At 37.9% G+C, this 16,916-nt stretch overlaps 1 protein-coding gene across 2 annotated transcripts in view; it reads left to right on the plus strand.

Moving 5' to 3' along the window:
• The window catches only part of RABGEF1 (RAB guanine nucleotide exchange factor 1), a 36,343-nt gene extending 23,809 nt beyond the window's left edge, over positions 1–12,534 (plus strand). For both annotated transcript variants that reach the window (XM_075196795.1, XM_075196796.1), the window contains 6 exons: positions 914–1,080; positions 1,389–1,470; positions 3,035–3,167; positions 3,465–3,556; positions 4,327–4,583; positions 5,781–12,534. In XM_075196795.1, the coding sequence (XP_075052896.1) occupies positions 914–1,080; positions 1,389–1,470; positions 3,035–3,167; positions 3,465–3,556; positions 4,327–4,583; positions 5,781–6,179 (1,130 nt within the window). In that variant the 3' untranslated portion in view covers positions 6,180–12,534. The remainder of the gene's footprint in view (positions 1–913; positions 1,081–1,388; positions 1,471–3,034; positions 3,168–3,464; positions 3,557–4,326; positions 4,584–5,780) is intronic.
• Positions 12,535–16,916: the final 4,382 nt, after the last annotated feature.

The raw sequence follows: 16,916 nt of genomic DNA on the forward strand, positions 1-16,916 counted from the left end.
GCTTCACAAGTGCTTTGTGACAAGCTAAGAGGTGGGTACATAATGACTACTAAGCCTGTGCATTTGTACTAGTGCTTATTTGTGTTTGTGTTCAGGTTAGGAGTGAGAAGGGCAGTAGGGTGTTTTTTCCTCCAGGCAGAGCCTGTTTTACATATTATGATCCTTCAGTGAGGTCTCTGTATATAATACCTGTGTGATTTATGTATGTAGTTATTCAATCTTGTTGTCCCACGTCACACAGTACATTTCTTCACAAGGTTTAAGGGCACGAAATACGTATAGGCCTGGTTACCAGGCAGGAGGAAATTGATGACCTGGTTCTCATTGGTCGCTAACGCCGTATTCCACCTCATTGTAACTTACTAAATAGGGTTTCAATAAATTAAACAGCGGTGGCGCTTCCCCTGATATTCACTGGGTTACTGACCGATAGACTTCTGGTCACTTTACTGTCTAGGCACCAGCCCCAGGAGTATTTTGCTAAAGCGGTGGTCTGTGTCTGCACGCGTAAAGCACTTTACTAGGTAGACACAACAGCTGTGTGGATCTGCTGTATTTGGTTATGACTCCTTAAGGATTGTAAACTGTGGGAGCTGTGCTGGTTATGGACCATATATACCGATGTCAAACAAGTCCTGCCTTTGAACACTGTCCAGTATAATGTAAAGCTTGACAGTGACATTTATTAGACCCATTTAACACACATCACAGTTTCTACAAAGAAAAACTGAACAAAATGTTTGAAATCCCGGCAACACACGTTTGTAGTTGTACAGCCATAAATGTATATATTTAGCTTTTTACGCTGTAGCCAACAATAATTTTGGTTCATATCTTAATACACAGTGAAATTACCCTAAAAGACGGCAATTACAATTTAAATTCTTACTTTTATTTTTTATTTTGAAAACAGACATGAAAGAGGGAAAAACTCCCAGCCCTTCACTCAGCCGTCAGTTCAGCATTGAGACTGATCGTGTCTCCAAGGATTTTATTGAGTTTTTAAAGACCTACCATAAAGCTGGACATGATGTGTACAAGCAGTGCAAAGGGTTCTTGGAAGCCATGCATCACAAGAAGGTCTGTACATCTATTTCTGCATAGCTTTTTCTTTCCTTTGTTCTATATGTTTTTGTTGGACATTTAAAACTATTAGTGCAGGATTTCAAATGAAATAAAACGCAAGTGTGTTTTCACTAGATGAGGCACCTGGTTTGACAGGAGTCCCGTTCTTCCATTAGAGCAGGTTTATATGTTGATAACTAATGGATTGGTGAGCACAATGTGATAAGTTGAAGCCCTTTCAACATTAAAAACATGATATTTTCATCAGTCTTTGTAGAGATCACGTCGCCTTGCACCTAATCTGTGTATGTATCTCTATACAGGAATCAAACATTGATGAGTTGTCCGAGTTCACTCAGGACTTCTACCAGAACACAGCGGACAAACTGCAGATTTACTGGAAAGGTATCATGATAACTTGAGATATAGTTATAAGCATTGCACTTGAGCAACAAGCCCATTGTTCTACACAGACAATAAGTTTCGTGCACCTCATTTGCTGTTTGTCAGGGTCGGGGGTCTTCCAGTTGTTTGTTTCATTGCTTTCTATGTATGTTTTGGTCAATTTTATTTTTCTTGTTTATGGCTGTAATGTGTATTATCAGCTATTGCAGAACTGTTCTGAGTGCCAAAATTATTTTATCAGTGTCCTGTTATGGTAGCAATGCCATGTAGTCTCCTACAGTTTTTGCTTTGTAGGGCGGATACACAAGTTTTTGGCACTGAAAGAGTTATGATTGTAAACTGACATTTTCAGGTAGTTTAGGGCATTTGCATGTGGTATTGCCCCCCCTGCAATATTAATCTAACTGTCTATAAGTAAAGAAATTATGAAATAGCAGAAAAACGTCAAAAAGGTCGTTTATGAAACTTTACTTCACTTTTGTGTCACCAACCTTTAACAATCCCCAAATTTTGCGTTTAGATGATCCTTCTCCTTTAAGAAGGAACCGTAGTCTCTCAAAAGCTGTCCACATCTTTGGAATGAGTTAACTAGTGGAAGTATCATAATCTTTTCCATTCTGTTGCTTTCTAATGCTAAATTTATCAAGCATCTGCTATTATAAATAATATTATATTATATATAAAGGAAGCATCACAAAATTTGCTGCTGTTAATGTATTTATCATTTGTAAGATTTCTATGCCTATTTTACCTTGAAGCCATCACTGAGTGCTGTGATATCTGTGACGAAGCACTATTCACTGTCCTCCATGCATGTTATGCTCTTTATGGATGGTCACCACACAAGTAATCGTGCAAATAATGTGCATGTTTCCTTCATATGTGCTTGTTTGCTATTACAGACCCAAGTTACATTTCTTTGATGTATTCCAGAATGAATTTTGTGTAGGCAGCAGTAAACATTTGATTGGCTTATGTACACTGATTACTTGCAGTCTGTGTCTCCACCGTTCTGGTTATTTGACAGGTGATTGGTTAGATGCAGATACAGTGCACACCGAGGATTTAGAACAATGGATGATGGAACAAGGATCAGGAAAATATCACACGTGTCCTATCTTCCGTTCCTCTGCCATCAGCCATACCTTGTGCCTTTATCTCTTTAATCAATGTCTCATTCGTCTCTCCTCCGTGCACCTGTTAAAACTTGGAATTGAGGGGAGATGGATTTTAGAAAAAAATATATACCTTGTGCACATGGCTAACTCTCCCACAAAGGGTTAGGTTGGCAATATAAAGGGATATGTCCTACGCATGCAATCTTAGATATATGCCGCATTAGTATTGAGACATTTAAATGTGTGTGTAAATGTTTCGGGAGATCTTTTACATACACATTTAGCTTTATTAATGTAAGAAGCGTGTGCGAGTGTTAAAAATGGCTGTTTTCCTTGTATTTTAGTCGGTGTTCAATGATCTTGCTAAATACACGTACAAGCAAATATTTGTCATACTTTTATTTGTGTAAGTGTTCTTGTTAGTTACTGTTGTTTCTTAAAAATAGTGCCACCTAATAAAGTGGAGGAAGCGATGGACCAAATTGAAAAGTTTCTGATGACGCGGCTGTACAAGCATGTGTTCTGTCCAGAGACTACAGATGACGAGAAGAAAGATCTAACCATACAAAAGAGAATCCGGTGAGTTACTGTCAGATTCCTCTCTTAGGAGCATCAGGATTGTTCCTGAGTTGAGTCCTTTCGGTGTTCTCCACCTGCCAAGTCACAGACCTAGGGGTACATTTACTAAACTGCGGGTTTGAAAAAGTGGAAATGTTGCCTATAGCAACCAATCAGATTCTAGTTATCATTTATTTAGTACATTCTGTAAAATGATAGCTAGAATCTGATTGGTTGCTATAGGCAACATATCCACTGTTTCAAACTTTGCAGCTGTATACATAATATTGATGTTCTCTATTTGTGTTTCTCCATTAGAGCCTTACACTGGGTTACTCCTCAGATGCTTTGTGTGCCTGTGAACGAGGATATTCCTGAAGTGTCAGATATGGTAGTAAAAGCTATAACAGGTGAGTGTGGGGACAGTGTGTTCACAAGATGTCTGATATCATTTCGGTCTTTGATCCTAAGATCAGACATGATTCTGAGCTGATCAGGGCTGCAAATATCCTTCTGGTCTGCAAAATGAATTCTTATTTTTCTTGTACTTGAGTTGTCACAGTGCTCCGAATATTGTAGAGATCACTTTACTAATTTATCCATTTCAAACTTTATAACTGATGGGTAGTAACATCACTTCTCTTATATTATAACTAAATCAGCAGTCAGCTATCACAGCATTAATGTTTTTTAATATAGTAGAAGTGCTTCAATTTGTACATATTTTGACTGGCCTAGATTATTTTATTTTTTTTGCTTCCTTAACGTCGCCCTTAGGGGCGTATTCAATTGTCGGCGGAAACGCAGAAAATCCCGCACATGTTAGACAGAGAACCCCCTTGTTTTCGTCAGAATAATAATAAAAAAAAAAGTTTATTTAAGTAATAGATTCAGTGTAATGCCTTTTTATCAAGACTTACACGTTACAACTCCCGCGAGCAGTGTTCTCTATTTTACATGGTAATTGTACAAGGCTGCAGAAAATATTAGTGCTGTGGGAACTGTCAACTTCGAGACATTATCTAGATTTCAGTTTAGATAGAAACTCAATGTTTGTGTTCCATCAATGTGCACATACCTGACTATAATGTTCATACTCTGTTTTCCAGCTCTAACTCTTCAATATAGTGACAAGTTGTTTGTTTTCTTTTTACTTTAATGCCTCTTCTAAATGCCGTAGATATCATAGAAATGGACTCGAAGCGGATTCCTCGGGACAAGCTTGGTTGCATCACTGGGTGCAGTAAACAAATCTTCAATGCAATAAAGATCACAAAAAATGAGCCTGCTTCTGCTGACGACTTCCTACCTACTCTGATCTACATTGTTCTTAAGGCGAACCCTCCACGCCTGCAGTCCAACATCCAGTATATCACTAGATTCTGTAACCCCAGTCGGCTGATGACTGGAGAGGATGGATATTATTTCACTAACCTGGTGAGTGACCGTCTATATGTACTTGTATTTTGTATGTACTTGTGTTCTGCTATTGTGATTTCATGTATGATTATTATAAGTAAGAGGTGCCAGACTTGGAATGGTGAAATGAATTTTCAAACACAAACTCCAGCAGGACAGTAGATCCTCTGTGTCTGAAATGGTCATGGAAACTAATAAGCAACATATGTTTGGCTTTATCAACATGAATTTTTAAGCAAAACATCTCAGATATGGGGAGTCCTTTATTTTGTACAGTTATCTGAGCTTTACAAAGCATAGCATTATTTTTCTAAATATGTCTTTAAAATGCCAACACAGCACTAGAGAGACAGTCTAAAAGGCCTGGTCTAAGAAAATAATTTGTTCCACAGTTGTCTCGCCATGTTTTAAGTTCTTTTTATCATTTCATATTCTCACCCTATTAGATGTAAAATGTTTGTATCTTGTTTTGCCAATGTACACTGGGCAGAATTTGGGAGTCTATACTAAAAAAAACTGAACTTCCAACACAACCAGACGAAAAATGAAAGCATGTCATCAGACCCAGCAAGGGCCGTCTGAGGTGTCTGTCTGGGCAGAATTGGATTATAGATCCTGCATTTAGTTTTTCCCTGCTTTTGAATGTCCGTTCTCAGAAACGACACAATTTTCAGACAGATGACTGATGATTGGGACTGGCGATCGAGAAGGAACGGGCAGTTTCATTTATATTAATAGAATTTACGTTTCACTTTCCGTTGATGTGTGAATCTATAATGTTATCCATCCAGGACCTTTCCTCCCGTTATGGGAAGGTGGAATTCTCCCCTCAGACTGCTCTATCTTGGGGTAGACAGGGATGAGGTTCTCCTCCTGACCTGCTTCTGCCCCTGACACAAGTCACCGGCTGTACTCTGCCACCCTGTGATACAAGTCACCTTCCTGTAGTCTCTTTATTGGGAACACTGGACATTATCAGGAAGTATTTTCTCTCCTACCAGTACTCGCACTGTATCTTGGTCCCAATACACTGATTGCAGGAGGGAGGCGAGAGACTACCATCGCCATACTTCTTCCTACAATCTGCTTTTGCAGTCATTTCCTGCAGTTGACTGAAGTGAAAGGGGGAGAGTAGCTTTTTCACATAATCAAAAGAATGTTGTGCATAGAACAATTCAAATCTTTAATGATATATACTATGTATTTTTTCTGCAGTGTTGTGCTATAGCGTTCATTGAGAAGCTGGATGCCCAGTCTTTGAACCTAAGTGAGGAAGAGTTCAGCAGGTACATGTCTGGCCAAGCTTCTCCAAAAAGGCAAGACTCTGACATCTGGGAGGCAGACCAATGCCCAGCAGTCAAACAGATGCACAGGAACCTGGACTTACTCTCCCAGCTGTCTGAGAGACAGGAACGTATTGTGACAGGAGCCAAGAAGTTAGAAAAGGACCTGATTGATTGGACAGATGAAGTAACCCGTGAAGTCCAGGACATTGTCGAAAAATACCCCTTGCACATAAAATCCACCAGCCAGGCTCTGGCATCCATTGATTCTGAAAACGTGGAGGATGACCGCCTGCCCCCTCCCCTTCAGCCACAAGTCTATGCAGGGTAACCAGTGCACACTGAACTCCTCTCTTTCTCAGTCCTGTACGGAAGAGGGTCACTACTTTGGGGGCAGTTCTGGGTCAGTTTATTGCAAAAACTAAAAAAAGGTCAAAAATGTATATGCAGTTTGATTTTTTTTTTCCTTGTTCAACAGTCCATACTGTATACAGAGCACAGGGTTCACCTCAATAATCTATTTATTATATTCCTTTATAGGAACTACCAGCCATTAATAATTTCAGAATGCTGACCATATAGTTGCTGCATATTTTTTCACATAGTAATACTGCTATTATTTTATGATCTTGCATCTGCTTTTTGTGTTTTTACAAGAAACTCCTTTACCACTCACATATGTCCATTTGTACTGAAAGCCGTTGTTATTTTGCCTTGTGCACTATGTAGTAAGAAAAAAAAAAAAAAAAAAAGGTCACCCCCAGAATCACGGGTAAAGAGCTCAGTTTTGAAAATGTAGAGGAAAGTGGCCCAGGAGCGCAGATGGTGTCCTATGACAGCTGGACTTGAAAGTTGAATTAGGCTTTCAGACTTCTTCCTCGGCTGGCTACTTCTACACGTCCTTGCTCTACTGTGTGGGCTGGAGGAATCCTCTATGAGATATAAGCATAACATACTCAATAGTCTTAGGTGAGTGGGGATTTACATATGAGGCACTATGTAGTAAAGACATAAATAAATATTTAAAGGTCCTGGTGATAGGTGTGCTTTAAGAAAAAAAAACATCTACTTGAGTCACCTGACTCGCTTGGAATTTGTTTTATGATGGAATGTTGTCCATGTAGAACACACTTTATTGTTATGAGGATCAATTCATTGAAAAACTTATATTTAAACACACTCCAAAATAGGTAAATAGCACCAGTTACATTTTCCAATTTACCACTAACATTGAAAGAAAAGAAAAAACATTCTAAGTGTTGGCAGATTTGCAGTGATGTTTCTCTCTTGTGTTAACTGAGATTTTACATAACAGTTGTATTTGTATCACACCCCACAACTTATTCTCATGCTGAAGAGCCTTGTATTTCTCACAGTACCTCTTCCATCTAGAAATATATTAATCTTTGTGCAATTCTGATTTATTTTGCTCTTAACAATTTGGATATTTGCAATACTTGTACAATTATAGACTTGCCTCACCTGCATCTACTAAGTATTTTAAAGGCGATTCATATCAAATAATTTATATTTCTGTAAGATAAAGTTTCATTTGGATCAGAAGATACAAACCAAGTTAGAATTTTTTTTTTTCTCTGAGGTGGTGGTTTGTTTGTTATGTTTTTCAAAATCTATCCCTTACATTTAGTATGCTTGGTTAAGTCAGTAGGTGAAGCAGTTTACTGTTGATATATGAAGCACGTTTGGTAAAATACTTTTAAGTAAATTTATAAAACATATATGGCACCTATATGCTTTTAGAAGTTACATTGCCCTCATTAAATTGCTATCAAGTGCTTATTGTTTCTGCAACGACCATTCAGTAGTGGATTCCCAATACCATTGTTTTCATCTTAAGGTATATATACTAAATTGCAGGTTTGAAAAAGTGGAGATGTTGCTTATACCAATCAGATTCTATCTGTCATTTTGTAGAAAGTACTAAATATAAATAAATGATAACTTAGAACCTGTTTGGTTGCTATAGGTAACATCTCCACTTTTTCAAACCCGCAGTTTAGTAAATATGCCCCTTAGTCTTTATACTTCTGCTTTTAACAATGAGTGATTTAATGAATCAATTAATTAGCCCGTTTGCAATACTGACTTAAGGTTCCGAAACCTAGGTTATTTGTTGTTTTTAAATTGTTTTCCTAAAGAGCCAAGTTATGAATTTCCACCTTGTAAGCGAGGCCAAGTGCAGTTGCTTCTCCCTCAGGCAGACTCTGTACCTTTCCGTTCATTACTTCCAAGTACACAGTGACCTAGTAAAGTAACGCTGCACAGAGAGCAACGTCTCCATCAGTCTCATTGATCATAGGTAACACAGGTTTTTCTTTTTCTTTTTCGTTTTTGCTTTAATCCCCTTAAAAACACTTCTCTTTAAATGAGATCCTTTTTATGAATGAATAACCCTTACACTTTCACTGCACTACTTGTCCAAAAAAGAAAATCACGAAAAATAAAAAAGAACTTGATATGAATACTGCAAAAATAATTTTTAATCAGCACTACATTGCAGTTTCTTGCTTGTAAGATAAATCTCTAGGTGTTGTGGTACTAGTAGTCCCAGCATGTACCGTCAGCCAGAGGCTCTGTCACCATGCCATTGCTTTGAGAATTTTCTTTTGGAATTGTTGCATTACACTAACTATTGTATACATTTTTTTCCAGCGGTGTTTCCAGGATTTAAAAATAATTTTATTTGCACACTTGAGATACAGTTTACATTATGTTGAATGGAAATTGCAACTCTGTGTGTTTTATCATTGACTTAGCAGTATAATTCTAGTAAATGCTATACAGTTTCTGCAGCTTCATTAACCTACAGTGCCAGTTAATCTGATGTGTAACAGTTTCTTCAACATTTTAAAACAAAAATATAAATATCTCAAGTTCAATCACAATTTTAAAGTTCTGACTAGCAAAGTAGCAGCTACCTGCAATGTCCATTGGCTTTACAGACCAGTGTCTATGCCGGTAGAGGACAAACGCTTCCTTCATGGTCCAAACCTTTTCTGAAGTCACTTTGGTTCCTAGTAGTAATTCTTAAAGATACAAGTATGTTAAAGGTTTTAGGTTCATCAGTCTTCTAAAGTGGGTGGAAATAGAATAACAAAACGCAATGACAAAAATATTGTTTGTTTAATAAATTGTTGAAAGTGTTTATATGTAGGTTGTGCAGTGGGTCACCTTTTGTTTTTTGAGATACTTGAAGAGGTACGTTCTGCTGCTCCAATGATCCGACATTTAAGACTGGGAAAGGTGCAGTGTTGATCAGTGGCAGTGTGAGGATAGGTACATGTGGCAATGTATTGTCATATGTAGCTGTTCTCCATTGCAAATAGACATGGAGAACTGCTTTAGACTGTCTTCAATAGGTACTACAGTCCTTGGCACTATTGTTGCTCTACGAAACACCATTGTTTACGGTGTTGTAGAGATCAGGTGTAAATGCTCTGAGAATTCCGTTGTAGAATATGTACAAATGTAAATATGTGCGATAGGATGTAAATAAGCTGTCCAGGCTCTCTACCTTTCTGTGTATTTGCTGAGCAATATGACCTATACATGAGAAGTGAAGTTGGCATGCTAGAAATAAATGTCAGGTCTTTAACAAGTATAGAGAGGCTAATTTGCTGCAATTTAATTTTCTAACTTATAATGTAAATACTACCTAACTTGTTCATCGATCTCCTCAAGAATTCCCAACTTTGATTTAACATTATCCTTATTTTTCACAATCCCATCCCATTTTCCCTAATTCCTCATTTATCAGGGTCCGGTCCCTAGGTTAGACTCCAAAATACTTTGTAGCCAGATGATCTGACTCATGAGTAATATGATGGCCACCACCTGAATGGATGGCTGTAGCTCCCTTACAAATAAGTACCCGACTGTCATTTCTAGCCATATATTGGATCCTACAAACATTCAGAGACCATATTTTACACTTGTGATGGTAGTTAAGTGTTCCTAGAGAACTATTTCTCATAGGCGTTATAAAGACAATATAGTTTAGCAGGCAAAGGGAAAAGTTGTGTATCAAAATAAAAAAATAACTACTTGTATGTTGTGAAACATTTTGCTTGCTACAATAAACAGTTGCAATTATAATGTCCTTATTTGAGCATTATTTCCAGCTACAATTCTTTATTACGTAGGTCCATATCTGTGAGACATTTATTTTAAGAGTCCCTAAACACATAATGCAAGCTGGACCTATATGAAAAGCATACTTTAATATTCACAAGTGAGAGTTAAAGTTGCATCTGTCCCTGTTTGGTTTTGCATGTGACTGTCCATAGATATGGGTCATTTACACCTTTTGTAGTGTTCTTCAATAACTATAAATATGAGAAGCCAAATTTACATTCATATGTTTACCTCAATTATCCTCATTCCTGATACATCTGCACGTATATTTCAGCTTACTAAAAGCTCTATTGCACAATACATTTTTATATGTTTACCCAGCTAGTTTGTTTTTATTTGTTTACATGCTGAATTAGCTGGGAAATGCATTGTTTATATAAATTCCTAAGGAGAGTGTCAACAAGTGATTAAATTATCATTAAAATACTAGCATGGCATTATCAAGGCGTAACCTCTGTAAAAAGCAAGTCAAAATGCTATAAATAGATTACTACATATGTATAGCCCCCTGAAGATGGAGAGTCTGCAGTAAAGATCAGATTAAAGTACTAGTACTCTTATTAGAAAGTCCATCGAACAGACAAATTTACCTAGGATAGAGGTTATAGTTGCAAAAAGGACCCTTTGGATTGTTCGTTTTGCAGGTGTTTTTACGTGCCGTCCTGCTTTCGTCTGCGTTTTTTTACCAAAGCCTTTGTATGATCTATACAAAGTTGATCTTGTTCATTTTGGGTATGACGCTCAGTTTTGCTCTGTGCATTAGATGTGTGTGTATGCACAGAGCAGTGTTGCGATCTTTCCAACAGCAGCATAAAGGGGAAAGCCTGAAGCAGGAAGCAATGTATTAGTAGAAGTTGCATGAGAGTCAAATCAGCAAGTAAAATTAAGATTAAAACTGTTACCCTTTTAAATTGCATGGTGATGTTAATATTTTGAAGGCAGTATAGACGAGAAGGGGGGGGGGACGTTATTGCAGCTATCTCCCAGCTAATCACAACAATTACTAGTGTGAGACTGTTGCTGTTGACCATCGTTTTTGGTAAGTATGGTGTCAACTTCCTCTTAATTTCAAATACTTGCACAACTGATGCAATTTAACAGCGTAACTTTCTTCAGCAAGAGAAGAGCTTCCATCAGTTAGATGAGGGGCAGGCAAGCTTCAGTTTCCCAAGAACTTCTAAAGTAATGAACAGCTTGTGGCCTTTATTCTTTATTTTAAACTATACTTTATATTTTGAGTGAGCCATATGGACTTGCACAGAGTAAGATACTTATTTGCATGTTTGCATTTATTAGTATGAAGAGACTTGCCATATTTCTGCGGAATACTCTTTTGCCTTTAATAATATCTTTTCCAATAAGAATCTTCTAGACAAGTGTCCCATTGGTTCACCAGGTAAGAAGAGCAAGGCATACACTTGTTATCAAAATCTTAGAATCTGCAGTTTGAAGTATGCATGTAGATTTGTATCAAAAATTATATATTCTCACAATATAAGACTACTTATGTAGGTGCCCTGTTATTTGCTTGAAACTAAAACCTATATAAAAAAAACTATAATTGAAAGTACAGTGGTAGATTGTTAAACCTTATCCTGACTATCCACTTCAGTGCTGATAAAATGTAAGTTTCATTTTTTACTCCCTTGGTCAAACAACACCATTAAAGTCATACCACATTTCTAAGACACTGACTAAAGTGGTGCTAATATCCAATAAAGCATAACATTGTTGTATTATCGCTGGCTCTGCCCTATGTATTAATCCATCAATCCACTGTCTTTAAAGCATATTTCTGTTTCTATGGAGCTTTACCAGCCCATCGGACATGTTCTGGATTTTCTCGGTTCCTGAGTGCAGCAAGATAGATAAAGATACATCAAACTAATTATTTTTCTTTCTACAGTATATGTGCTGTAACCAACAGAAACCATATAGATATGTTCTTACATTTTTTATGGTAATAGTACACGAAAGAATCTGGATGTTGTGGATTAGGGCACATATGCTGATTTTCACAATCAAATGTTGTTTAGAAACCTAAATCATTGGCTTGTCACTCTATCACAAAATAAGCCAAATCAAAAAGACAACATTCATTTTCTTAGCTGTTTTGAAATGGGTGTTTCATAAATGTGAGATTGTCGGTGCAAGGTTCATTTCAGCCCAGTACGTCAATGATGTGCTTGCACATTCTACACACAAATATCACAGATCTCTGAGGTTCCAGTATTGTTTGGACAAGTATAAAATTATGTGACATATTTGTCCTTCCCACCATCTGATGACTAAATGGCCAAGAACAGCTGAGAGTTTATTCAGTGTAATCATTTTACATCAGACTGACTGTCCTATGAAATTTCAAATGTTTTAATTTGTTCTGTAAATCAGTTTTTCATTCATTTTATTGGCATTTTCCTTAAATAGGTGCTAATATTGATATCCAGGTACTCTTGGTATTGTTGGTTATGTAAAGATATTTTAAATGCTGTATATCATACGTGATTCAATAAATTGTGATATTTATAGTGTGCCCTTTGTGAAAGTGTTTTTGTTACATTCATAAATGTATTGACATATTTTTGCTAGCGAGAGTCTCATGGGAATCGTTAGGTGTTTTTCCTGCCTCGCAACCCTAAAAGCACTTGTCTTTTATCACTTTAATTCTGAAAGTATAATGTAGTCATTCTAGAACACCATCTATTGTACTTTGGTCCGTAATTCATTTAGAAAAAACCGTTATACATTGCTGCAATTGATGGGAGTGTGAGTGTTACATAAGGAACAGCTCCTCTTTTGAGGAACTCTTAAAAGCCTCATGATTTCTGTAAGTGTTAGGGAGCACCTTACCTCCTTAAAGATATGATTGTGCCATTACTCTAATTACATGACCCCCTCTACATCGAGGTTCTGAATACATTAATTTGAGCTTTGAAAGGGGGGTTTATCTAGAGTACTTCTACCAGAGCAGAATTCTTCTTTATACAAAGCTGATTTGTTAAATTGTTCTATTGAACATGTATCTTCTGCCATTAAAATCTTGAAATAATAGCCATGGGGCCACTATCTACTTCAACTTCCAATATTTGTGATGGCCACTATGAATACTTATCCATGCAACTTTTGTGTGCCACCAGTTTTTCAACATTTTATTATTGCATTTCCTATTGTTGAAATATTCATTATGAAAATCTACATATAGTTTCGACTAGGAAATTCAATTGGTTTGAAAAATTTTGGAGGATTAAACTCAACTTTTTTTTTCCATTGTGCCACACCCAGTGTAATAGACATCTTTTGAAAGAATCTGTGCAATAACAATCATATTATTGAATCTACAAATAAAACTACCTGCTTTGTTGTCTCTACTTTCAACACTACTATATCTAATTTTCTAATCTTCAAAATAGTCTCTAAACTAAAGCTCACTACCCTCAAAGCTTCTGTTCATGAAAATACATTCACAGATATACATCGTGCATCAGAAGACAAGATGTGGCTTTCCATTAAAATAATATTCTGTATTGATTTATTAGACCTAAGATTCTTGAGTGTTCCGTCTCTTTCTAGCTCAAGCTGCCCCTTATCCATGCAAACCAAATATCTTCCAATTCTCTCTCATTAAGCTGTTGGTAATTAATTGATTTTCCACAGTAATTGCTTTTCCAGAAAAGAAATTTGGTCCCAAACCACTTCTGGGTGACCGTCAAGTGGAATTTTAAGTGAATCTAATTTTGCATTTATGAAGTTCTCATGAACATTTATTGTATTTCGGCAGCTGGGAAGGCTACAGGCCTGAAGAAAGTCCTTATGTCATAATTATGCACAACTTTCTTTTTATTAGGATGTTCCATTTATGATCTTCCTTTAAATGTGCATTAGTAACTGTTTTGGTGTATGAGTATATGTGCACCTTAGTGTTGAAGAATGAATGTCATGTGTCCAGTTCTTCTGTCTCACCTCTCTGCCTTGCATTACACTGGCTCCCCTTCCTTTACACAATCCTTTTCAAACTCCACCTACAAGGTTCTCTACATCTCCAACCGCCTCTCCATTCACACTCCCTCCCGTTTCCTGCGATCAGCCAATGACCGTCGCCTCACATCACAGTAGAGAATCCAAGATTTCTCCCGGGCTGCCCCCCTCCACTGGAATGACCTCCCATGCACCATCTGACTGTCCTCTAATTTGTGCACTTTGAAATGGGCACTGAAACTCATCTCTTCCTCAAAGTCTACTAGTCATCCACCAACTTTCTCTCCATGCTTGATATCATCTCTTTCCCTATCCCGCTACTCTTGCACTTGATCCCCTTCTCTGACTTCCTTTGTGCCTGCTGTCTATTTTCCCTCCCTTTAGGATGTAAGCTCTTACGAGCAGGACCCTCATCCATCCTGTCTCTCTACCTCTATTCTTCTGCTCCAATTTCACTTTACTCACTATGTTTTCAGCTTTGAAGTCCTGGTATTTGTCTATTGTTCTGTACTTTATTTCCCCTGTATGGTCCACTGCTTGTATTCTGTACACTGCTGCAGAAATCTTGTAGCGACCTATGAATAAAGGATAATGTGCACTATAGGAAATGCAAGCAAACAAAAAAAGTTGCATATATATATATATATATATATATATATTATCATTTATTTATAAGGCGCCACATGGTTTCCGCGATGCCATACACAATACAGTGGACAAAACAGTAATAATAATACAGTAATACAGTACAGAACAACAATCAAGTAATACCAAGACTCCAGAAGCTCCAGAGATAACAATTATAATAAAATTGGAGCAGAAGAAATGTTCTAGAGTCAGGAGGGCCCTGCTCATGAATGCCTACATCCTAAAGAGGGGGCAAACAGACAGCAGGCACATAGGGGAGGCAAGCAAGGGGACGGAAAGAGAGGTGAAGAGACGAGCATGGAGAGACGGTTAGGTGGAAGATGGGTAGGCTTTGAGGAAAAAGTGAGTTTTTAGTGCCCGCTTGAAGGTGCGCAAATTAGGGCACAGTCTGGAGCGTGGAAGGTTGTTCCAGTGGAGGAGAGGCAGTTCGGGAGAAATCTTGGATTCGGGAATGGGATGAGGTGACGGTCATTGCCCGAGCACAGGGAGCGGGAGGGAAAATGAATAGAGAGAAGGTTGGAGATGTATGGGGCAGTTGAGTGGGAGATGGCATTGTAGGTGAGGAGTTTAAAAGGATTTTGTAGGGAAGGGGAGGCAGAAGAGGAGCAGCGTGCAAGGAAAATGAGCCTCACAGCCACGTATAGAGCGAAAGGAGGGGGGCAAGGTGATAGTGGGGAAAGCTGGTGAGGAGAAGGTTACAGTAATCAAGATGGGAAATGAGTGCATGGATAATGGTTTTGGTGTAATCCTGAGATAGTAAGGGCCTGGATGGGGGTGATGTTATGAAGTTGGAAGTGACAGGATTGGGCAAGGGATTGAAGGGGGAGTGGGGGGGCAAAAGAGAGGGAGGAGTCAAGGGTGACACCCAGGCAGCGGAGGTGAGGGACAGATATAATGTCTTTTCGCTGCATGACAAAGCAACTAACGTGGTGCACGTAAAGTACAATAAATATTATACAGGTGTACACTCTTGTTAAGAGAATTAATGTCACTTCAAAGAGTATTAGATCTGCCAGCAATATAGGAATGTCTATGAGAGTGATACTAATAAATTGAGGGTTTTCTTTAAATAAAGACAGCTGTTTATTCATATTAGACTGCTTAACATTCAATTTGCAGGATTAAACAAGAGTACATAGGTACAATTCGAATGGTGCAGGGATGTGGTAGAGATATGTATCGACAAATAGGTAGATATGGTATTATTAGTGAAATTGTTATTGTTTATGTATATGGTGCCAGCAAGAGTAGGCCCCCCCCCTTCCGTGAAGCTCCCTGAGCGGCCGCTTGTATTGCACAGCCCAAGTAACAAGTTTCATACAGCAAATGCAAGATACATGTGGACAAGGTGGGTGTTGACAAGAAGACAGAGGAGAGAGGGGTTGCTCACAATCATCATCATCATCACCATCATTTATTTATATAGCGCCACTGATTCCGCAGCACTGTACAGAGAAATCACTCACATCAGTCCCTGCCCCATTGGGGCTTACAGTCTAAATTCCCTAACACAGACTAGGGTCAATTTTGATTGCAGCCAATTAACCTACTAGTATGTTTTTGGAGTTTGGGAGGAAACCGGAGCACCCGGAGGAAACCCACACAAACATGAGGAGAATATGCAAACTCCACACAGATAAGGCCATGGTCGGGAATTGAACTCATGACCCCAACGCTGTGACAATAGTTTACAATCTAATGGGGGGGGGGGGAGGGTGCTACGGACATGACATATTTACATGATGACTTTATTTACAAGAGACCAAAACAGGCTCACTAAAGAAGGGAAATCAAAGGTTTGCATAGCAAAACCACAAAATTTACAGCAGAGAGCGCCTTATTTTGTACTGGTCTTTTAGGCATTATAATCAACATTACTGAATACAGCAAAGAGCATTGAATAGATACAGTTGGTGTTTATATCTCTCACGTTCATCATATGTAGAATCAGATTATGAATGCAATTCCTATAGCAGGATAAGATAAATACATATCAAGGATAACCCACACTGAGATGTCCCATGCTGTCTACTATGCTATTTCTATAACAGCTAAAACACATTCTATTAATTCATTTATAATAGTTTACTGCGGCTCAAATGCTGCTTGGAATAGCTGCATTATTTTGACTTGCCTTCTTTAAAAGACCATTATTCATATTTGTATTTATTTTTAAACATTACCACAATGTTCTGTCCATTGTCTGTAGTACATCTGCTTTCATGCATTTTCTAAAATATACCTTGTTATTTCTATGTTTTACATTGTATTCCTAACATTCTATTTCTGA

Source organism: Mixophyes fleayi, chromosome 2, assembly GCF_038048845.1.
Source record: "Mixophyes fleayi isolate aMixFle1 chromosome 2, aMixFle1.hap1, whole genome shotgun sequence".
NCBI classification, from domain to species: domain Eukaryota; kingdom Metazoa; phylum Chordata; class Amphibia; order Anura; family Limnodynastidae; genus Mixophyes; species Mixophyes fleayi.